General features: G+C 40.8%; 2 protein-coding genes across 4 annotated transcripts in view; one reads left to right on the top strand and one right to left on the bottom strand.

Moving 5' to 3' along the window:
* DRC9 (dynein regulatory complex subunit 9) overlaps positions 1-18638 on the bottom strand; it is a 42162-nt gene extending 23524 nt beyond the window's left edge. The window contains exons 1-6 of one of the 2 annotated variants that reach the window (XM_027107192.1): positions 18360-18638; positions 15888-15958; positions 14654-14921; positions 9701-9924; positions 7996-8124; positions 6964-7045 (exon numbers count right to left, since the gene is read on the bottom strand). In XM_027107192.1, coding sequence (XP_026962993.1) covers positions 6964-7045; positions 7996-8124; positions 9701-9924; positions 14654-14921; positions 15888-15895 — 711 coding nt within the window. In that variant the 5' untranslated portion in view covers positions 15896-15958; positions 18360-18638. The remainder of the gene's footprint in view (positions 1-6963; positions 7046-7995; positions 8125-9700; positions 9925-14653; positions 14922-15887; positions 15959-18359) is intronic. The other variant, XM_027107199.1, reaches the window with a different exon arrangement.
* A 105-nt stretch (positions 18639-18743) lies between these two features.
* On the top strand, positions 18744-22364 carry RPL35A (ribosomal protein L35a). 2 transcript variants are annotated; one of them, XM_027107219.1, is made up of 5 exons: positions 18744-18767; positions 19400-19444; positions 19659-19811; positions 20891-21035; positions 22284-22364. In XM_027107219.1, exons 1-5 carry the CDS (start codon positions 18757-18759, stop codon positions 22305-22307), a joined length of 378 nt encoding a protein of 125 aa, XP_026963020.1. In that variant the 5' UTR covers positions 18744-18756; the 3' UTR covers positions 22308-22364. The 2 variants fall into 2 exon arrangements, with proteins under 2 accessions (XP_026963020.1, XP_026963031.1); XM_027107230.1 differs by lacking the exon at positions 18744-18767 and adding an exon at positions 18811-18967.
* Positions 22365-23106: the final 742 nt, after the last annotated feature.

Here is a 23106-nt window from a genome sequence, read left to right as displayed (position 1 = left end):
AATGCCGCCCTGGTGGACCTGGACTCGCTGGTGAGCCGGCCAGGCCCCACGCCGCCAGGAGCCAAGGCCTCCAACCCCTTCCTGCCGAGCGGAGGCCCGGCCACCGGCCCCTCCATCACCAACCCCTTCCAGCCTGCGCCCCCGGCGACACTCACCCTGAACCAGCTCCGGCTCAGCCCTGTGCCCCCGGTCACTGGAGCGCTGCCGACGTACATCTCTCCCCTTGGCAGGGGTCCTGGCCTGCCCCCCCATGATGCCCCAGGGATCTCTGGCCCCCAACACTAAACCCTTCCTCCTATAATCCAGGGCCGGAGGGGGCTTCCCCCATTCCTGCTCCCTGGGCGACCAGTGTTGTGAGTGCATGTGAAGCGGGGGACCCCTGCCCCCACCCCAGCGTCCTTTCCCCTGCTGGGGCCCACTCACACTACACCCTCTCCCCACCATCCCCGACCCTGCCTCCCTCCCCGGAGAGAAACTGGACCTGGGGATGGGGAGGGATGCGGCCGGAGGGGGACCCCTGCCCACGGCATTAGAAGGGGGAGGGACAACGGGGGGGGTCTCCCCACCCATCTCCCTCCCTCCCAACTCCTGACTGGCCCCTCAATCAGTGTTTGAGCCTCCTCGTCCCCTCATGCACCCCTCGGTGAATCCTTGGTGATGATTTTGGCAACTTCGGGAATAAATGGCAATTCTTATGGGGGAAAAAAAAAAAGAGTAGCCCCTGCTCGCTGCAACTAGAGAAAGCCCGCGTGCAGCAATGAAGACCCAACACAGCCAAAAATAAAGTAAAATTAAAAAAAAAAAAAGTGGGGTCGAGGGGAATTCTAAGAAAAAGGGAAAATGTATGCCAAAGTCCTCAGACAGCAATAATGCCTGATTTTATGCTGATCTAGAGTTTCTTAAAGCAGTTTGCCCTTACCTCATCCTATTGACTCCAGCATGTATAATAAACATTTCCAATGCTGGAGCTGCCACGGAGGTATATAGCACTGGGGAGATGTTCTCAGAATAGGATTCCAAGAAGGAGTTATTTCCCCACTGGGCCTAGGGATTCTCATTTCCCTTAAATTTTGAGTGCTGGAAAACTGGAAGTAGAGATAGGTAGATAACATACATACATATAGAGATACATCTTATGTAAGCTAGAAGCCTGAGCCTTCAAGGAGAAGGTCGGCTGTTAAAGAAGAGTCCTTCAGTTACCTCAGCTTTGCCATGATTATTGAGGTTAGATGCCGTAACCATGAAGGATATGAACCCACCCCTACTCATTTTGACCGGTTATAAAAGGAGTCAAAAGCCACAAGCTGGATGTCCTAGAACCCTAAAATCTTAACGGCAATATTGAGAGGGATCTTCTTAATGGTGCTCAGTTATTTTGAGTACAAACTCTTGCCTTTGACCCTCATAGTGACCATCTGTATTCTACGGCTGGATGAAGAGCATTTTGTACCTCTTCCTTAGCAGGAGTTAATCATGAAAATTTGTTTCTTAAACCTGGGTTCACACGAATGTCTAGATTGGGTAGCCCGACATCAACTACAGTCCTACCGATTTCTCATCCTTTTGTTCTTCACTCAGCAACCCCATTGCCATCCATGGTCACTGACTGCACTTTGGAAAGCTCTGTGCTATCTTGGAAGCTTTGCATGATATCTTAAAACATCCCTGAACTGCTCCACACTCCAAGCCATACTTTGTGTTTTCTCTGGCCACACTATTACTAATTTTCACATGTTACCTCGCTCTTTTCTTCACTCATCCCCTCAGCTTTTTGCATTCTTTAATGACTAATTTCCTTTTGGGGGGCCAGAAAGAGTACCAAAGAGAATAGGTTGACATGATGATGATGAACTCTAGGCTCCAAAATGGATTAAAGAATTAAATACAGATATAGAAAACATGCTTGTTAAATTTGCAGACAACTCAAAGCTGGTATATGATACATAAGAGACATTAGAATTCAAAACCCTGTTGATTATTACAACTCTGGACTGACTCCAAGAAGAAGCAAAGATGAAAGTAAAGTCCTGATTTTGGTCAGAAGAATCTTGTAAGTTGAGAATTGTGAAGACCTAACTTGTCTTCCAACACTTTCATTAGAGGCTTACCCAGCTTCTAACATGAGAACCTGAGGTTAGGGCCCCACCACTGGTTGTTGTAATAGCAGCACTATAAAAAGGTGCCTCCCTTCCCTTGTATTCTTTAGATTTCTCAGAGTCTTCCTTTCACTGTGCTTCTTCTAATGGTTTGTCATCAGAATCTTCACAATCATGAAAGAATATTGCCATACAATATTGTGAAAAGCATTTGGAGTGCTTCCTCTTTGTTTATATTACCGCAATTTGTGGCACTGTATACTGTTTATGTAACAGGGAAAAAATTCTCCCCTATCCTCTGTTGTGGTTAGACATCTATAATAGTGTGTACAGTTTTAGGCATCACATTTTTTTTAACATCTTTATTGGAGTATATAGTTATCACATTTAAGAAGTTTACTCAGAAGAGATTATCCAAGACAGTGAAGTGTGCGAAAATTTTAGTACAAAAGGAAAGAAAAGAGGAAATTGGTGTGATTGGAAAGGTAATAGTTCAAATGGAAATGAAAGCAGTGGGTGCAATTGGAGCCTGAAACTTTAGAAGTTCTGACTTGATCATGCTTCATCTGCATTTTAGAACGGGAGACTATTTGACTCAGTTTATTCATAGACTCTCATAGAATCAGCCAGTATTCTTAGTTACAGACGGACAGGCAAATATAAATGTTAATTTAATACAGAACTCTATTTTGTTCCCGTGGCTTTTATCACTTTAATAGACCACATTTCTATTTTCCTTTTTCCATCCAACCAAAGAGGCAGCCTGAGGTATAAGACAAGTTCCATCTTCTCCAGCTCCCCAAAATTTCAGGAACCAAGTACTCTCCTCCCTACTTTGTGTTCAATTATGAAAACAGACACTACCATTAAAAGCCTCTGGGGGAATTCCCTGGCTGTCCAGTGGTTAGGACTCAGTGCTTTAACTGCCATGGGCCTGGGTTCAATGATCCCTGGTCGAGGAACTAAGATCCCACAAGCCCCACGCTGTGGCTGGGGGAAAAAAAAGACTTCTGCTCACAATATTGTGGCAGCCATCGGAGCGTTATTAACTCTAATTGGCTGACAGCTTCTTTCCATTACTAAAGCTTCTCTGAATTCAAATAACAAGTCCAGAAGTCTAGATCTGAAGGCAGTTTGGGGATTTGGAAGTCAAGTTTGGTCTGCTTTGAAAACCCACAAATATGCTGCATCAGTCCATGATTGGTCATGGAGAAAGCTCTAGACACCATGGACAACCAGGGTTATGATAATGGGTTATGGTGAAGGCAGATCTCCTCTTAGTGAGAATCTTAAAAGGAATTCATACAACTGAAGATCCTTGGCCTATAACTCAGTATTTCTATGCTGGATCTTTGTTGCATATTGGAAGATGAAGAAACGGCATGACACCTGGGTTCACTTATTAGTATGACTAATCACGGTTTTACAATCATAGCCTGTAAGCATTTTATATCTTCCTCTGTTTCCACACTGTCAACATGGAAGGCCGTAAGTTTGTGCAGAACAGCTGTACAGAGAAGAACCAGAGTAATCAGAGGCCCATGGCAATAGCGTTAAAACTAGATGCCTTTGACTTGGCACAGGGTAATTGAAGACAAATGTTATATAACCTTTTAAATAGTTACATAATATAATAACTTCTTTTTTCTTTTACTTATTTATTTTTTATTATTATTATTTTTAAGTTGCGTTGGGTCTTCATTGCTGCGCGCGGGCTTTCTCTAGTTGCGGCAAGCGGGGGCTACTCTTGGTTGTGGTGCGCGGGCTTCTCATTGCGGTGGCTTCTCTTGTTGCAGAGCACGGGCTCTAAGCGTGCGGGCTTCAGTTGTTGTGTTATGTGGGCTCTAGAGCGCAGGCTCAGTAGTTGTGGCGCATGGGCCCAGTTGCTCCGCGGCATGTGGGATCCTCCCGGCCCAGGGGTTGAACCAGCGTCCCCCGCACCAGCAGGCAGACTCTTAGCTGCTGCGCCACCAGGGAAGTCCCGCAAGTTCTCTTTAATGGTGTCTTGACTATTTTTGGTCCTTGGCATTTCAGTATAAATTTTAGAATCAGTTTGTCAAGTCTCACAAAAATGAGTAAATAAGTAATTAAATTAAATCCAATCAAGATTCTGATTGGGATTGAATTCAATGTATCAATCAATTTTGGAAAAATCTACATCTCTTTAATATGGAGTCTTCCAATCCATAAACATAAACATAGTATATCCCTCCAATTATTTAAATATTATTTAATTTTTCAGTACTGTTTTATAGTTTTCTGCAAAGAAGTCCTGCACGTTTTGTTGTTGCCACTGGATTCATTGCTAGATATTTGATATTTTTGATGATATTGTAAATATATATATTTCAATCTCTTTTTCTAAGTCTGCTGCTGATATATGGAAAAGATATATTAATTTTTATATATTGACCTTGGGTCTCTCTTTTTTCCCCTTTAGTTTCATGAAAACACTGCTCCACTTATCTGGCTTCGTGTACCGATGTTCAGAAGTCTAACAGCAACCTGATTTTTTTCCTTCGTGACTTTGTCGTTTTGCCTGGGGACCCAGTAGGAAGCTTCGTAAGGCAATTGCTCCCTCACATTCCAGTGATCTCCAGACATACTTTCACACACTCAAACCTGCCATCCTAATTACTGTCATCATTTTCTGACCCACAGGTCTCTAATATCCATGTACTTCCTAACTGTCTTCTTGTTTTCCAACCTTGACTTGACCACTGGTTTTTTAGTAACTCTAGGGATTTAACTTGATTTCATCTTGACAGCTTTTTTTTTGGCAGTATGCGGGCCTCTCACTGTTGTGGCCTCCCCCGTTGCGGAGCACAGGCTCCAGATGTGCAGGCTCAGCGGCCATGGCTCACGGGCCCAGCCGCTCCGCGGCATGTGGGATCTCCCCGGACCGGGGCACAAACCCGTGTCCCTTGCATCGGCAGGAGGACTCTCAACCACTGCGCCACCAGGGAAGCACTTGATAGCTGGTTTTTATTCAAGGTTTGCCTTGCATCTTCTAGTTTATCTACTCCTTTTCTGATGATCAAAATAGCTGAGTGATAGTCTACTTTAGTTTTACTGTGTCTGAATGTAACAGCTGAGACTGTAATCCAAGAAGGTAAGTTTCACAACCTAGTACTACCTGTTGTCTGGAAAATTATACTGTCAACAATATATTGATTTTTTAAAGTCTTTATTGAATTTGTTACAATATTGCTTCTGTTTCATGGTTTTTTTGGCTGTGAGGCATGTGGGATCCTAGCTCTGCCACAGGGATCAAACCTGCACCCCCTGCATTCACAGGGGAAGTCTTAACCACTGGACGACCAGGGAAGTCCCCAACAATATAATTTAAAATGTTTAAAGAAAGAGAAAAACAGTGGCTGTGATAGTAGCAAAGGGGAGTTGATTGGCAGAGTGCCAATGCTGAGGTCTCTTTTGATACTATTTGGTTTGGAGCCTTAAAAGGACATTGATACAAATATCTTCTTTTTTAATAGTTAAGAAATAAAAGAGGAAGTTTTAAATAATGGTAGAACTTTTGAGGGAAAAAAAGCCAGGAAACCTCTGAAAAAGTCTATTCATTAGAGAGAAAACCTAAGTGCACACCAGTTTTAACGAAGCCTTTGTGGGGGAGGGTGGCGCAGAAATGGTTTTCAGGGGACTTCCCCGGTGGTCCAGTGGTAAAGAATCCACCTTCCAAAGCAGAGGACGCGGGTTGTCACATGCCGCAGGGCAACTAAGCCCGTGCGCCAGAACTACTGAGCCTGCGTGCCACAACTAGAGAGCCCACGTGCTGCAAGCTACAGAGCCCACGCACTCTGGAGCCCTCACCCCACAACTAGAAAGAGAAAACCCACATACCACAATTAGAGAGAAGCCCATGCACTGCAACAAAGATCCCTCGTGCTGCAACTAAGACCTGATGCAGCCAAAAATAAATAAATAAAAATTAAAAAAGAAATGGCTTTCTAAAAATGTAGGCTATAAATGTAGGATAATGAAGTGAAAATCAATACCAAAGGTAGTTTAAAATTGATAATAGGAAATGAGAGATAATAGAACAAATAAACGGACCTTTAGGTCAGAAGACCTAAAGATAGTATCTCAGAAGAAAGGCTAGTGACCTTTTTTAGACAATTCTTCCGAATATATTTTTCAAATATTATTCTAACTTCTATGTAGAGAATGATGAAGATTCCCTGATCGGAAGCATAAACTTGTCCAATTAGCTAGGCAGTGAAAAGCTGATATTAGGCCATACTTTGTAACTTTCTAAACTGCTAATAGTGTTAGTCATCCTAATGGTACTAATTGCTAACTGTCTAGGTTGTAGCCCAATCAGTGTTTTGCAAGTCACTTGCTTAAAACTCAGGATGCATTTTCTTATAGAGATTAGACATAAGGTTAGGCCCTAATGACCACAGGAGCTCAATAAATCCACTCTGTACTTGAAATATAATGCAAATGACATTATTAACCCTAACCATCAGGTGTAAGGAGGTATGTAATGTGCTTAATGTCCTACCTAGGACTATAGTCTCCCATCTGGGATCTTCGCATACAAGAGACTGCCTGAGACATGGTCTCCTGGAGGGAAGGAGTGGGTCATGTGGTTGGATCGGTTGGGAGGGGTAAGAACAGGCTTAGAGCTCCAGAGGGTTAGGGTCTCCCAGAGGTTGATTCTGGACATAATTGTACATTCCAGGCCAAACATCTAATTACTGTCTTTATATTTTTAATAGTTTAGGCACCCCAGGAGAAACAACAATTTCCTACACATAACTTCTTTTTTTTTTTTTGCTTGAGAAAGATGACTTCTGTTTAGCTGTTTTAGCTCAGTAACTTTTGGTGTTGCCCGGGTAGTTCTTACCTGTACTTCAGCTTGCCTTTCTCTTTTGACATTAAGCAGCTGTTTTTGAAGAGATTTTATCTTTTTTCTTCCATTTTTCTCCCTAGGAGAAATAAGAATAATTTGTGTTTAGATTACTGCTTCTCAAACTTTAGTGTGCACAGGGTTCGCCTAGAAGCTAAGAAAGAGATTCCTGGGCTCTACCCCAGAGATTCTCATTCATTTGGTCTGGGTTGGGGGCCCTGGAATTTGTTTCTCTACCAAGTTCCCAGGTGATGCTAATGGTGCTGGTCCATGGAGCAAACTTTCAGTAACACTTTAAAAAAAGACTGTGTTATATCTAAAATAGCTGCTGCTGAGAAAAGGCTAAGAAGAGGAAGCGGAAGAGGAAAAAGAAGACTTCTTTCTATTCTGAGCACTTCTCAATAACGTTATGTGGTAGTCTTTATCATTACCCCTATTTTACAGATGAGGAAAATGCATGTAGAATGCTGAGGTAACTTGCTGTGGAGGACATGAGAATGTTCCTCACCGACCTCCAAGTACAGGCAATGTAAGCAAGTAAGGGTCCCAGCTCTAGGCTCTGAACTCCTTCACTGTGTGTGCTAGAACAAGAGAAGCCACTGCAATGAGAAGCCCGTGCACTGCAATGAAGAGTAGCTCCTGCTCAATGCAACTAGAGAAAGCCCGTGAGCAGCAATGAAGACCCAACGCAGTCAAAAATAAATAACTAAAATAAATAAATTTATAAAAAAAGAAAGCATGAACTTAACTAGAATCTTGAGATTGTCATTGCCAAAACAAACCATAGATTATGCACTACCCATTTATAGTACATATATTGTACTTTATATATTGTAGACACAGATAACTGAAGCCCAGAAATTGAGTTATGTTACCAGCAGAACTAGGAATAAAACCCAAATTTCTGACTTCTAGTTATCTTCATTCGAAAGCAAAAATTTGATTTGCTTTAGAAATCTAAGACTTCCAGTAAGAATTTTATAGAATTTTAAAATGCAGCAAAGCAAATAAAACTAAAATTACCCTGACCTGGCAATGATATTATAGAAATGCATTTTGTTTTCCCTCTCTTTGCCCAAAGCTTTCAGGAGATTGGTGAAAGTGCCTGAATCTTGCAACTCCTGCATGGTTTCTGTAATTACATCACTGAAAAATTGCCTGTAAGGAGAAACAAAAAAGATGAATCAATAAGATATATTTCCCTACATTCCCAAAGGGCTACAGAAATCACACAAGTTAAGACCCAGAAGGAACATCATAACTAAGTTATGGAATTATTCTTGGAATGCAAAAATAGTTTAGTATTAGAAAATCTACTAATGGAATTCATCACATTAATAAAGACAAAAGGAGAAAAAAGCCATATGATCATCACATCATTTAAAAACAAACAACAGGGACTTCCCTGGTGGTGCAGTGGTTAAGAATCTGCCTGCCAATGCAGGGGACACGGGTTTGAGCCCTGGTATGGGAAGATTCCACATGCCGCAGAGCAACTAAGCCCATGCGCCACAACTACTGAGCCTGCGCTCTAGAGACCACGAGCCACAACTACTGAGCCCACGTGCCACAGCTACTGAAGCCTGCGTACCTAGAGCCTGTGCTCCACAAGGAGAAGCCACCGCAATGAGAAGCCCACGCACTGCAACAAAGAGTAGCCCCTGCTCACCACAACTAGAGAAAGACGGTGTGCAGCAACAAAGACCCAACACAGCCAAAAATAAATAAATAAATAAATTTATTAAATAAATAAATAAATGAGAATAACGATAGCAACTTTGCAACATTAATGTAAGGATTAGCAGGAAGGTTCAGCCAAATGCTTGACACAAATTGGTAGCTATTGTGGTACTTTATCCATTAGTAAGAGACAGACACTGTCAAAGTAGCCAAATTTTAAACTGCTTTAATCCTGAGGGTTTCTTAAAAGCAGTCTCAATTTCCATTGTCTCATTATTCAGTTTTTTGCTGTCAACTGGCTTGCTGACAAAGAAGCCTGTTAAGTTAAAAGAGGGTATAACCTTACGGTAAGAATTTTTGGTAAATAAGGGTTTGTAGCAATTACCCAGAGCCATTAGCCAAATCCAGCCTGTAGTCTATTTTTGAAAATAAGTTTTATTGGAATACAGCGTTGCCCGTTTGTTTACATTATCATCTATGGCTGCTTTCATGGGATAACAGCAGAGTTGAGTGGTTTCAACAGAGAGTTTATGTCCTGCAAAACCAAAAATATTTACTATTTGTCCCCTTACAGAAAAACTTGCTGACCCCTGCTTTAGGCCCTCACCAGAAGGCTTCTCATGGCGGTGGCTTCTCTTGTTGTGGAGCACGGGCTCTTGGAGCACGGGCTTCAGTAGCTGTGGCACACGGGCTCAGTAGTTGTGGTTTGCGGGCTTAGTTGCTCCGCGGCATGTGGGATCTTCCCAGACCAGGCTCGAACCCAGGTCCCCTGCACTGGCAGGCAGATTCCTAACCACTGCACCACCAGGGAAGCCCCATTATTCTCATTTTTAAAAACTGTAAACAAAGGCTCAATAACTTGCCCAACCACACAGCCACCATACTTTCAACTGTACCACACTTGCCCTAGGTAGTCTGGCTAATCCTATTATCTGCAGTCACTCGGATACAATGACCAACCCATAAAAGAAGAGAGCAGTGAGCCACCCCTGACCCACTCTTCAGCCATCTAGAAATACATTATCACATTTCCAAATATGCTCTCGTTCCTTACCTATCAATCTGAATTTTCTTCAGTGTCTCTGTATTCATTATGATCTGCCTTGTAGGTTCTTTGAAGATAAGATCTTGCACTTTGTTAAACTGGCCTCCTTGTCTGATTTCTGGTAACTTGGGCTCTTCTTTATGTACGAATGGACTGGATATTTTTGAGGGTTTTGAGACCGGTGAAAGTTTTTCTAAGCTTTTTCCTTCTAAATTTATTTCTTTGTTATTCTTCTAAAAGCAATAAATGATGTTTCACGTTAAGACAGATTTTTAAAACATAAAGAAACAATGCTATATGAGGGGCTCTGCCTACATTTTGAACCTCTTATAATATTACCACCAGAAAATTACCCTTTTCTTCAGCCACATCAAACTACATGCTCTGCTGTTTTGTGTCCTCCTGACTTTATACGTTCCCACTCTCTGTCATTCCCCAACCTGGTAAACTTTATGACCAAAGGTAAAGTTCTCTGTGAAACATCTCTATTAGCAGACATTTACCATTTGTAATTATTTGTATAAATATCTCCATTAGATTGTAAATTCTATGAGGGAAGGGACAGTGTCTTAGAGATCTTGGTGCACCTCAAATTCTTTTTCGAACAAGATTGGATATTAAATAAATGTGGCCATCTTTATAATCCCATTGTTTAGAAGAATGTCTACAGTACAGTAAAGACTCAAATGTTCACTGAACACATGTATTTTAAATACAGTTGTCCCTTGGTATCTGTGGAGGACAGATACCCCCCGCCCCTCAAGGAGACCAAAATCCACAGATGCTGATGGCTCTTATATAAAATGGCATAGTATTTGTTTATAACCTATGCACATCCTCTCATGTACTTTAAATCATCTCTAGGTTACTTATAATAACTAATACAATGTAAATACTATGTAAATAGCTGCCAGCACACAGAGCAAATTCAAGTTTTGCTTTTTGGAACTTTCCGGAATTTTTTTCTGAATATTTTCGATCCATGGTTGCTTGAATCTGCAGATGTGGAACCCGCGGATATGGAGGGCCCACTGTATAAAGAATGAAAGGAGAATCATACCAAAGAGTAGGAGTTGATAGTATATTTAGTGGTGTGATACAGATTTCGAAGTTCATGTGGGGAATTTTCAAACCCAAACTTGAATACTAAGGGGTAAGCATTACCATAGGAACAGGATATGTCTTTCAATTGATGATTCCTATTTAATCTGTGGCTAAAATCTTGAGCCAATGGGAAGCCATATAACACAGCAATTATGCTGTGCATATGGACTCTGAAACCAGACTTCCTTGTTTAAATCCTGGCCCTATCTGTTACTTTAAACAGATAAACCACATTGACTTTAGGCAACTATTTAACATCTCTATGCCTCCATCTTCCCATTGATAAAATAGGGATAATAATAGTACTTGCCCTCCAGTAGTTATTATGAGGATGGAAGGATGGAAGGAAGGAAGGAAGGGAGGGAGGGAGGGAGGAGAGAAATAAGAGAGAAAGGGAGACAGAAAAAGAAAGAAAGAAAGAAAAGAAAGAAAGAAAAGAAAGAAACAAAGAAACAAAGAAAGTATTTAGAACAGTACACAGAACTATGCAAGTTCAGCATTTGATATGATTACTTAAATTCTTGTGCTGATCCTATGCACAGAAGAGTTTCATATGTATATTGATACTTAAAAGCCTAGGTCTGGGCTTCCCTGGTGGCACAGTGGTTGAGAGTCTGCCTGCTGATGCAGGGGACATGGGTTCGTGCCCTGGTCCGGGAAGATCCCACATGCCACAGAGTGGCTAGGCCCATGAGCCATGGCTGCTGAGCCTGTGCGTCCGGAGCCTGTGCTCCACAACGGGAGAGGCCACAACAGTGAGAGGCCCACGTACTGCAAAAAAAAAAAAAGCCTAGGTCTTCCTTAGCTAAACTTCAGTTAGACCAGAAATGTTAAAAAAAAAAAAGAAAAAACTATCCATAAAAGTTAATAAACACAGACTCAACAGCATTTTTCCTTATATCAACCATAAGCAAAGATTCAGATCTGAGGAAAACATTTGTAGGCAAGTACAAAACAAAATGCTGCCTTAAATAAGAATTAAATTTTAAAATACTCCTTTAAATTAAAATTTATATGATTGACTACAAAGAGAACAGACGCCATAGAATTTCAACAGTTAAACTGAAACTTATCTGTACATAAGGAAAATGTTAAGTACGTGGATGGTTATTACTCTAGAGTTTGTCTAGGGAGGGAATGGGAAATGTAAGGCCTGGAAAGCTTGTTTTTTCTGATCACCCTAACCATTGTTCCTCTACCTTTGTGCTTGGGCATCTGGAAAAGGAAGCAAACGTGTTAAACAGCTTGATGTACTGATTACCAGAAATAAATATGAATTTTCAGAAGAGAACTTAAAGGAACTGGCTAAATATTCTGGTCCATTCACTCCCTTGTACAGTAGGGTATTAGATCCTAAGGGAAAAGATAAAAACAGTATTCCGGGCAAGGGAGCTCTTTCCAAACTTTGGACCAATTACTCCCACTTCTGGTAGAACTTGGTACATTAGTATATTTTCATCATTCCATTCCATGATTCTAATGAATGAAAAACTCTTTGGAAATATCTTTAGCTATAAAAATGGTTGTGAAAGAGGGATAATGCTAACTAAACTTTCATCCCAGGGTCGTTATTGTAAGGCTCAACAATGTGAAGCTTTTGGAGAAAGAAAGCATTCACATTCATACTAAGGTTTTTAATTAAATATCCTATGCCCTATAGGGCAATGGTACTATAAAAATTTATGAGTTAGAACAACTATAGTACTATAAAGTAAAAAAACAAAAAGTTATTTTAAGGGTCACAATTTTTAAAAGTTATAGAACTAACATTGAGAAAGGGGCTTTTAAGCTGCTATTAATCAACATAAGAGTACAAACCGTTACTCTTTATACTTCTATAAAATCATAAGTAGGGCCTCTGTTAAGTCAGAAAATTTTGTGGGTGAAGATCATAAACCAGAATAAAACTGCAAAAGTTTTGTTCTTTCGTTTACTGGAGTGGTGACCACTACTGAATGTTGTTTATAAATTTGGGTTTTTCCTTCTCTGTTGAGTTTCTATGATGGAAAATTACCCTTTTTTAAAGCCTGACAGTAAATATCATTGATAAAACTTTATCTTGTTAACTGAATATCTTCCCTCTTTATTTTTGATTCTTACTGAAGGAGACAATAGAAAGGAAACACTAGTCTCTTTTGTACTATTTGTTAACTAGTTTAATTTAAGAATTAGACTCATTTTAAAAGCATTGAAAGGCTTAGTTCTTGGGTTTCCAATACCTTTGCTTTTCATAAGTTAATAAGGAAACTAATTCCTATAATACCCATTAATGTCTTAAAAGTACCTCAAAACTCATAGAATGTTAGTATTAGAAGGGATCATTTAGTTAAAACTCCATCACACTACTGAAGCCCGTGTGCCTAGAGCCTGTGCTCCACAAGAGAAGCCACTGCAATGAGAAGCCCATGCACTGCAACAAAAAATAGCCCCTGCTTGCTGCTGGCTGCAACTAGAGAAAGCCCACTCACAGCAACGAAGATCCAACACAGCCAAAAAATAAATAAAATTAAAAAAAAAACTCTATCACAATTTACAAATGAGAAAACTAAGACCAAGAAAGCAAAATGAATTGCCCATAGCACACAATTAAACCATAAAGGTCCCCAACTCCAAATCCAGTGTTCTATTAAAATTTTGTATAAACTTTTATAAAAGCTGTATAAACCCAGGTTATACATATAATAATAATAATAACTTTAAAATCGTAAGGGCCGGGCTTCCCTGGTGGCGCAGTGGTTAAGAATCCGCCAGCCAATGCAGGGGACACAGGTTTGAGCCCTGGTCCGGGAAGATCCCACATGCCACGGAGCAGCAAAGCCCGTGCGCCACAACTGCTGAGCCTGCGCTCTAGAGCCCGCAAGCCACAACTACTGAAGCACGCACGCCTGAGCCCATGCTCCGCAACAAGAGAAGCCACCGCAATGAAAAGCCCACGCACTACAACGAAGAGTAGCCACCGCTTGCCGCAACTAGAGAAAGCCTGCGCGCAGCAACAAAGACCCAATACAGCCAAAAATAAATAAAAATAAAATCAATTTAAAATCGTAAGGGGCAATTAAAGGGAAATTTAATTTTCTAATCACAATACATATGGACTTCTTTTCTGTTAGATATGAAAATCAATTTACCCTCTCATTTTTATAGCAATTTTCATTTATCATAGAATCAGAAATAAGAATATATTCTGTACAAATTATATAATGTAATTTTGTTAAACGTAATAAATATGTATTTGTATTTATAAATTGTTTCTATTTTATATCTACAACCCAAGTTATTAAAACTTACAAGAGCTTAAGAATTCATAAAGATTTTGCCCACTACCAAGCTGAGTTTTTTGATAACTCAGTGGTCCTTTGAGGAGGAGTCCATAACATCATTGAAAATGTAATGGCTGACACAATGATGTGGCTGGATATTTAAAAAGGCAGATTGCAAGATATTTAGCAATAACAAAGTCATTTTAGATGAAAGCAATATTGACAGGGTCCAGTTGAATTTCCTCCCTCTAGTGTTCAGTTAGCTTTTATCAGCTGAGAAATACAAGATAGGTAAGACAACACAATTACTTGTTCCATCTCCTCAGTATATATATTGTATTTATACTGATTTATCTATAGGCCTTTTAGAGTAATGCCAATATATTGGAAGAAAAGGATATTCTGATTGGTAATGTACCTTGAGCTATGTCTATTTCACTCCATTAATTGAGAGTACATATCTCAGATAATTATTGTAGCCCTTTATCTGATATGAAGGTGCTATTTCCCAAGTTAAATTGAATGGCATAGGTACTGACAATGATGGAGAAATAAAAAGAAAAGAAAGCAAAAATTAAGTAATGCTGAATGTATATACCACGCTGATATTTTTTCTTTTTTCATACTGAACTGGCATGATATAGTTTAGAATAGAGAGCTGGTCTATGGTGTCCTCCAGAACTGCAGAGATCCTCAGTACATCTAGAAGGGAGAGTGGCTCCATGACTTCTGGGATGATTTCTACGGCTGTTTCTTTGGCTGTTTCTTCATTTTCTTCTACAGCAGTAGGTGGTTCACCTGTCACTGACACTCTCACCTCAGAATGCCAGATTTTTGGAGGAAGATTTGAGGCTTCCAGCTGACCTCTAAGAATGGAGGAAAAAATAAGTCAGCCACCAAATGTTTAAAAATTACTTACACTCAGAAGCAGAGGCAGCATGTAGATTGGCTCCTACAAAGTCCATTTTGTCATATAATATAACCAAGATAATGAACAAAAGTAGTTTGCAGATGATTCTGCTAAATACCTCCCAGTAACATTCTGACCTTCCAAAGAAAAGCAACTTACTGGTTAATAAAGATATGTAGCCTGGGCTATTCGGCTATGCTTAACCAATTTGAACTTGGGCTAAAATAAACTTTTTTCTAGCAACATCTTTAGATGCCAACCAAAACTGTCTCATGGTTAGTGAAAAATAGAACGTAGTAGCCATTCTCCAAGATGGACCATATGATTCTCACCTTCTTGTACTCTTGCCCTTTGGTAGTCTTCCCCACATTGAATAGGACTAACCTATGTAACCAAAAGAATATTGTGGTTTCCAAGGCTAGGTGAATTTGAGACATTAAAGCTTCTCCATTATTCTCTCATATCTCTCACTCTGTGGGGATCCAGATGCCTTGTCACAAGGACACTTAAGGAGCCCTGTGAAAAGGTTCATGAGGGTGAGGAACTAAGGCCTCTTGCCAACAGCCAGCATCAACTTGCCAGCTCTGTAAATGAGCCATCTTGGAAGTGGATCCTCTAGCCCCAGTCAACTCTTCAGATGATTGGCCAACTTTGACTTATGAGAAATCCCCAGACAGAACCATACAGTTAAGCTGCTCCCAAATTCTTAAACCATCCAACCAAGCTACGCCTAAATTCCTGACCCACAGAAATTGTGTGAAATAATAAATGTTTATATTTTAAATCACTAAGTTTTGGGGTAATTTGTTACACAGCCATAGGTAAACAATACACGGAAATTTAACATAAGGCATTTCATATATATATATATTTTTTATATATATACATATGAATATATAATAAATTGGAATTTGGAACATACTCTTCCATTCTTCTTGAGTTAGTTTTGTTAACCTCCTTGGTACATTTATAATCTCACAAAAATGCAGTCACCTAAAGTGGGAAGAAAACATTGAGATTAGTTTAAGGGAATGTTGAATGACATTTAAGTTATTTCTATACTCTTCCATTAAGAGAAAAAGAATTACAAGTGCTGTGGCTTATCCCCCCTTTTGGCTTAGCTTAGCAGTCCTGGAGATGGAAGAACCACTGCCACCATGTGGCACAGGTGTATTAAGTAGTCAGCTTAATTATTGGCAGATAAATATAATCTTCGAGTTTCTTAAGGTAAATTAGTGTCCAGCATGGCTTTTGTATGTTTTTTAATTATATTCTGAGTATTAATTGGTAATCTTTATATAACAAATTTACTTTTCTGTTATTCTGATTACTAAAATATTTAATTTGATGGCTCCATTTCCCTGATCTGCCAGATTAACAGAATTTATTGCACCCAGACTTAGAAAAACAACTGATATCGCACTTAGAAAAACTGTATTTATCCTGAAAATCAGTTTAACACTGCTGTTAAGATGTTACCCTTCCTCAGTAAACCAAAGTCCTTTCTGCTTAAATAAGCTTTACAATGAGAACACCCTATGGAGATTCTTGCTCTATACTGAATGAATAATGAATGGTAAGTTTCCAGTGTGATTTTGTCCACAGTAAAGTGATCCTGAGGAGGGCGGTTACAAGTATGTCTCACGCAACAAACATATGCAAAAATTAAAGAATCTTTATGTAAACTGAAAAAAAGATACTCCAAACTAGCCAAATTTTCTGGTTCAAGGACAGTCTTAGGAGGAAATAGCACGGTGTTAAGATTTTGGTTTTTTGCTGTGGTGTTGTTTCTTTATTTTTCCATTTTTTAGGCCTGGGGCATAGGTAAGTGTGCCTCACATAGGTAAGATGGGACTATGCTTATGTAGAATCCAGTGCTTTCGTTCTGTTATGGCTTCTCATTCCTCAATACTAGAAACTCAGGAGTCATTTCTGCTGCCATCCTGACATCAGCATTCCCCCAATTCAAACTACCATGAGGTCCTGTGGATTTTACCTTCAATTTCCATCTCCCCCAACACCATGCTGAATATAGCTGTTGTTTCTTGCCTGAACTACTCTAACAGCTTCCAAATTTTTTAAAATTAATTAATTATTTTTGGCTGCATTGGGTCTTTCTCTAGTTGCAGAGAGCAGGGCCTAGTTTTCATTGCAGTGTGTGGGCTTCTCATTGCAGTGGCTTCTCTTGTTGCAGAGCATGGGCGCTAGGTGCACGGGCTTCAGTTGTTGTGGTGTGCAGGCTCACTAGTTGCGGCGCACGGGCTTAGTTGCTCTGTGGCATGTGGGATCTTCCCAGACCAGGGCTCAAACCCGTGTCCCCTGCATTGGCAGGCCGATCTTAACCACTGCGCCACCAGGGAAGCCCCACAGCTTCCAAATTAAAAGTGATCTTTTTGAAATGAAGAACTCATCTTTTAAAGTTGAAAATTTCATCATGTCTTTCCTTAGAACCCTTCAATGGTTTCTCACTAACTTGCGAAAAAAAGTAAAATTCTTAACTTGGACCATAGGGCCTGCATGATCTGGGCTCCTCTTCCTCTCCAGATCCATCTGGCACTGCACTTTTATTGCTCTCATGGCTCCAGCTTCAATGGGCTTCTTTCTCCTATGGAATCATGCTCCCTTCCAACTCAGGGTCTTTGCATATGCTATTCTTTCAAGTTGAACGACTCTTCCCCTTACCTCTTCACCACTGGTCCATCAGGTACTAGCTTAAATCAGTGGCATATTTCTAGGTATCTGCCATTTGCCCCATCTGGAGCCAATCTCCAGAGAGAAAATTTTTTCTCACATTACCTTCTAATGTGCCATATATTTTACTCGCTCATTGTCTTGCTCCGCCTACTAGGATGTAAGCTCCATGAGGGCAGAGCTTTCTGTTGTTCTGTTTACTGCAGCCTCCTCCGAGCCAAGAACAAAATTTCGTACATGGTAGTCAGTCATTCAACAAAGTGCTGACAAAAGGAATGAATCCATAGGGCAACACATAAATGTGCAATAGTTAGGAAATGTAAATCTCTCACGTCCACTAAGCTATCCCATTCTAGTCTACGAATATTTACTGAAGACCTATGGCACGTGACCACGGTGCTGCGCGCCGCCAGAGTTTGGCAGCTGAATGACTTCTCCTTAAAAGGCAACAAAGCCTTTTCAGGACAGTGCTGTTCACCCTCGGAGTCAAAATGAAGACTGGCGGTAAGAACTTAAGTCATTTCTGGAAAGAGATAAAGGAGTAGAAGGAGGAAAGGAGTATGGGGGTGGTGGGGGACAAAAGATAAAGAGAAGGAAGCGCTCTCTTCTCCTGCCTTTGTGTTCGCAGTCTTTCTCTTCCTGGCTAGGATCCGAGAGTTTCCGTTCGCCCTACTGCTATGTGGTAAGAAGGAAAGATACCCACTTGTTGGCGAATCAAATCTGGGGTATTCGAGGCGGGGGTAGTCCTCCAGTCGGGCTTCACTTTTCCCGCTACAGCACCCGACGCCGCCGGAACCAAGCTAAGGTGTTTCTATGGCAACGCAGAGCTTTGGAGGACCTGTTCTTCTCCTTTAGCTGGCTACCATTTTGCCTCCCTCTGTTCCAAAGTATATAGTACATGTTGCAGTTTACAAAGATAAAAGGACTTAGGGAAATAATTGTACGAGTGCTCTTGAACGTGGCTTATTTCAGTCAGAAGACGATTTCTGAAGCTTATTTTTTTGGCGGTGGCGGGAGATACCTAAATGGGGGGGGGCGGAGAGGTGTTTACCCACGAGGCCACGCGGCGGGGCCTTCTGTTTCTTTTTCAGCCATCTTGGATGCTGTGGAGGTGTGTGGCGTTTCCGCGGCTGAACTTTGGGGGCAAATAAGTGGGGTCGGCTCGGCTATATGCCTCTCATGAGATGCTGGTGCGGCTCCGAGGCTCTACCAGCTAATGATTTGTATGGATTCCAGCAACAGGGAGGACAGGATGGAGGAGATACGGGACTGATGGTGCTGGTCCCCTGACCTCCGAGAATGGGTGCTCCGGTAACTGGAGTTGCTTGCGGTTCCTAGCGGAATAAAATATAAAATAGATGCATTTTGTCTGGCAGCAGTGGCACTTTTAGGCAGGGTTCTTTGTTCATTTACTCCCACCTCAAACCTGGCTTTGCCTGTTTACTATGTCTTTCCTTAGCTTTTCTTTCCCATTCAGTCTTTAAAAGTCTTGTTCTCTGCGTGCTTCTCTGGCTCCTTGATCTTTTTTTTCCCATGATCGTGGCGTGAAGTTTATTAAGGCTTTCTTTTGGGGTTTCTAGGAGTTACTTCCTGTAGTGTACTGTCTTGCTACTTTAGGTTTTGTCTTCCTTTTGGAATTTGCTTAGTTATCAGGTATTCTCTGAGTTTGGGGCGCTATTCCAGAGGAGACTAGGTGGGAAACGAGCGTTGCAAGATTTTAAACTGATTTATTTTTGTTTTAAGGCCTGCTGGGAACAGGACTTCTAAAACGACAAATATGTCTGGAAGGTATGCGTTTTAAATATCATTGCTTTGTACTTGTAGTTTGTTTATTAGGCGTGAGCCTACATGTGAGTTTAAAACTGGTGGGGAAAAAATTTAGATGTTTGCTATATAGGTAACTTCTAGGTGGTTGTCATTACAAGCCAAATCATACCTGTGGTTTGTTGAAGTTAAGTGAGATCTTTTAACAGCTTATGATTAACAGTATATTTTGTCTTAGGCTGTGGTCCAAGGCCATTTTTGCTGGCTATAAGCGGGGTCTACGGAACCAGAGGGAGCACACAGCTCTCCTGAAAATTGAAGGTGTATATGCTCGAGATGAAACTGAATTCTATCTAGGCAAGAGATGTGCTTACGTGTACAAAGCAAAGAAGTAAGTTGATAGTATTGTGCTTTTTGAATTTTCACTTGATTGGTCTCATTTGAAGTTAGTTAAGTAAATGGTACTGTTGTGGTTTCTACTTTGGGAGTTCAAGGAAATTCATGGTTAGTGTTGGATATAGGTGTCTTCTGCACTTAGAAAAATTACAGCTATTGTTTTAAGGATGGCATCAGGTCCTTGTATTATGATCTTAAGGTTTTATAGAGCATTTTTCATATCGCTTAATTCATTTTGTTGATCTCTTGAAGTTACAATTTTTATAGATGTTTAAAGATGTTATCTCTAGAGCATTGGTTCTTAAACCCATTCCAGATCAATTAAAATCTTTGGGATAGAGGTAGGGGCGGGGGTGGAAGCAATGGGTGGACTATTGTGTATTTAAATTGGTTTTAAAAAGATCTTTGGGAACATGTTTTCATCTCCCCCATCCCCCTTTCCTCCTGCAACCAGAGTGATCCTTTAAATTTTTTAATTTTTTTCCCACTCGTGGTTTGCAGGATCCTTAGTTCCCTGACCAGGGATTGAACCCGGGCCCTTGGCAGTGAAAGCGTGGAGTCTTAATCACTGGACCACCAGGGATTTCCCAATCCTTTAAAATTATAAGTCAAATCATCTGTACATTGCTCAAATTCCAACTCTTCCCCATCTCATTTAGTAAAAGCTAAAGTCATTAAGGAGCTTCTAAGACCCTATGCATTCAGGGCTCCCTCTGTCCTCTCTTAACCCAGCTAGGATTCATCTCTTGGCATTGTTTGCCTTTCCACAAGCCAGGGACACAACCTCCGTTTTTAACACAAGCTGTTCCCTTACCTTCGAGTCTTTTTTCTGGTGTTACCTTCTTAGTAAGGCCTTCCCTGGCTATTTAAAATTACAAACAAGTTCCTCTCTCCCTACACTCAAAATGTCCTCACATTTCTTGTCCCCCCCTTCCCTGCCCCCTCCGCATTTTACAGCTATTACCGTTTAAGCTAGGGTTGAGGGCAACTGGTCTATAAGTCACCTTGATTTTGTACCACACTATACTGGTTGTCTGGGTTCTCATGCCTTTTTTAATCTTCTTTTAAAATCAGCAATACAGTAACTCCTGGTGGAAAACCTAACAAAACCAGAGTAATCTGGGGAAAGATAACTCGTGCTCATGGAAACAGTGGCATGGTTCGTGCCAAATTCCGAAGCAACCTTCCTGCTAAGGCCATTGGACACAGAATCCGTGTGGTAAGTACATTATTAGCAATGTGGCACCTTTTGAATCAAACTAAGCTCACGGTGTTTGGCTTTGACTACTAAGGACTATTGTGATTATAAAATGTCACCAATAGATCATGCTGTAAAATTAGGGGCTACTGTGTAAGTGTATTATGGAACATTTTCTTGGCATTATAAGAAAAGTGAAGGCAAAGGGTTCAAATGGATTATGCCTAGATTTCAGGTAATTGCTAAAGCTGCCTGGGGGTGGTGGGGAATAGCACAGTTGACCCTTGAACAACGCAGAGGTTAGGGGCACTGTGAGAAATCCACGTACAACTTTACAGTTGGCCTCTTCATCTGTGGATTCAGTCAACTGCGGATTGTGCAGTATGCATTTACTGAAAAAAAATCTGTATATAAGTGGACCCGCACAATTCAAACTTGTGTTGTTCGAGGGTCACCTATTTAAATGAACAATTTTATGGCAAATATATTTATTGGGCTCTGAAGTAATTGCTAGAAAATAAAAATTCAGCATACCTTTTCCTGGCATAATTAATATTTCCGATCTCTTCATCATGACAGTCTTGTTCAAATAGGTATTAGTTTTATTTTATAGAGGAAAACCAATGCTCATGTCCCAGGACTTCAACTACAGATTCTGTGATATTTTTAACAGGATAGCTCCTGTTTTTTTCAGTTAGGATCCATTTTTATTTTATTTTATTTTATTTTATTTTGCGGTACGCGGGCCTCTCACTGTTGTGGCCTCTCCCTTTGCGGAGCACAGGCTCCGGACGCGCAGACTCAGCGGCCATGGCTCACGGGCCTCGCCGCTCCGCGGTATGCAGGATCTTCCCGGACTGGGGCACGAACCCGTGTCCCCTGCATCGGCAGGCGGACTCTCAACCACTGCGCCACCAGGGAAGCCCTAGGATCTATTTTTAATAGACATGGCTACATCCTTGGGGTCACAGGGTACTTTTGAACCCTGCTGAGCAGTTGAGATTTCTCATCAGAGGAGGTTTTTACTATCATTAGAGGAAGCAAAATTAAATGGACTCTCAGGTTCCCAGTACTGGTTCTTAGTTAAAGAATGTTCACCTAGAAACTGAAGGCTCTAAAAATTTAGTTCCCTTCCCAGTAGGCTATAAGTCATTGGGTGCCTTTCAGAGATGGGTAATGGGACAATGGGAGATTTATTCATGTGGTATTCAATAACTGTTTGTATATAACATGCACTTAATGACATTATGTTCTTTCCCCCCACACCAGATGCTGTACCCTTCAAGGATTTAAACTTACTGAAAAGTAAATAAATAAAAGTGTGGATTTGTTCCCTTGTATTTTTGTTAACACGGCCTGAAAAATTCTTTGCCCTGAATTCAGTTGCGAAGTGCTTAAATGGTGGTGGTTATCGGGCATTTTCAGAGTATACGGGAGCCCAGAGAATATGGCAATTACAGAGATTTAGACAACAGGAGGGTTTTGATGAGGATAGGATGTATCTGAATATAAGACCTTAAATGTTGGGGGGAAGGTTACAAGTAAGCTTTATTTGGGGACGGTGGAAAGGAGTATCTTGGAAGGTTTACAGTGATGGAGTGCTGGAACCTAGCCTATGAAAAGTTTTTGGACAAGTGGAGATACCCGCAGGAAGGATAGAAGTCAGTTTTTAGCCAGTATTGATATACACCATGAAATTTTTCCAGATTTCCACATCAAATGGATCTATAACTTTTCCCCTTATTTCAGCTATGGTACTGGTAACTGCCTCCCTCATTAAATTGAAAGAAACTGAAAATATCTTAACTTCCTAAAGTACCTTGTAGTAGCATGCACTTGCTTAATATAGATTGGTTGGGAAACTTGGGGCTTAAAAATGGTAGTTGGGAGAAATTTGAATGAGCATTATATTGATGGTATTTGGCAGCTCATTTAGATGAGATATCCTTGGGATTTGTGACTGGACAAAGCATCCAGTATATAACACTTGACTGGAAATAATGTCTCAGTTGAAAGTGTCCCTAAATTGCCACATACCTTAAAAAATCTTGGTGGGGGGTGGTCAGGATTGCCTGGACAGGGTTGCTGTCCT

The sequence above is a fragment of the Aethalodelphis obliquidens genome, unplaced genomic scaffold (genome assembly GCF_003676395.1).
Source record: "Aethalodelphis obliquidens isolate GAN/ISIS:26980383/991018 unplaced genomic scaffold, ASM367639v1 scaffold1, whole genome shotgun sequence".
In the NCBI taxonomy this organism is placed as follows: Eukaryota; Metazoa; Chordata; class Mammalia; order Artiodactyla; family Delphinidae; genus Aethalodelphis; species Aethalodelphis obliquidens.
Note: the sequence above shows the minus strand (reverse complement) of the source record. Positions and strands in the feature narration are given on the sequence as shown.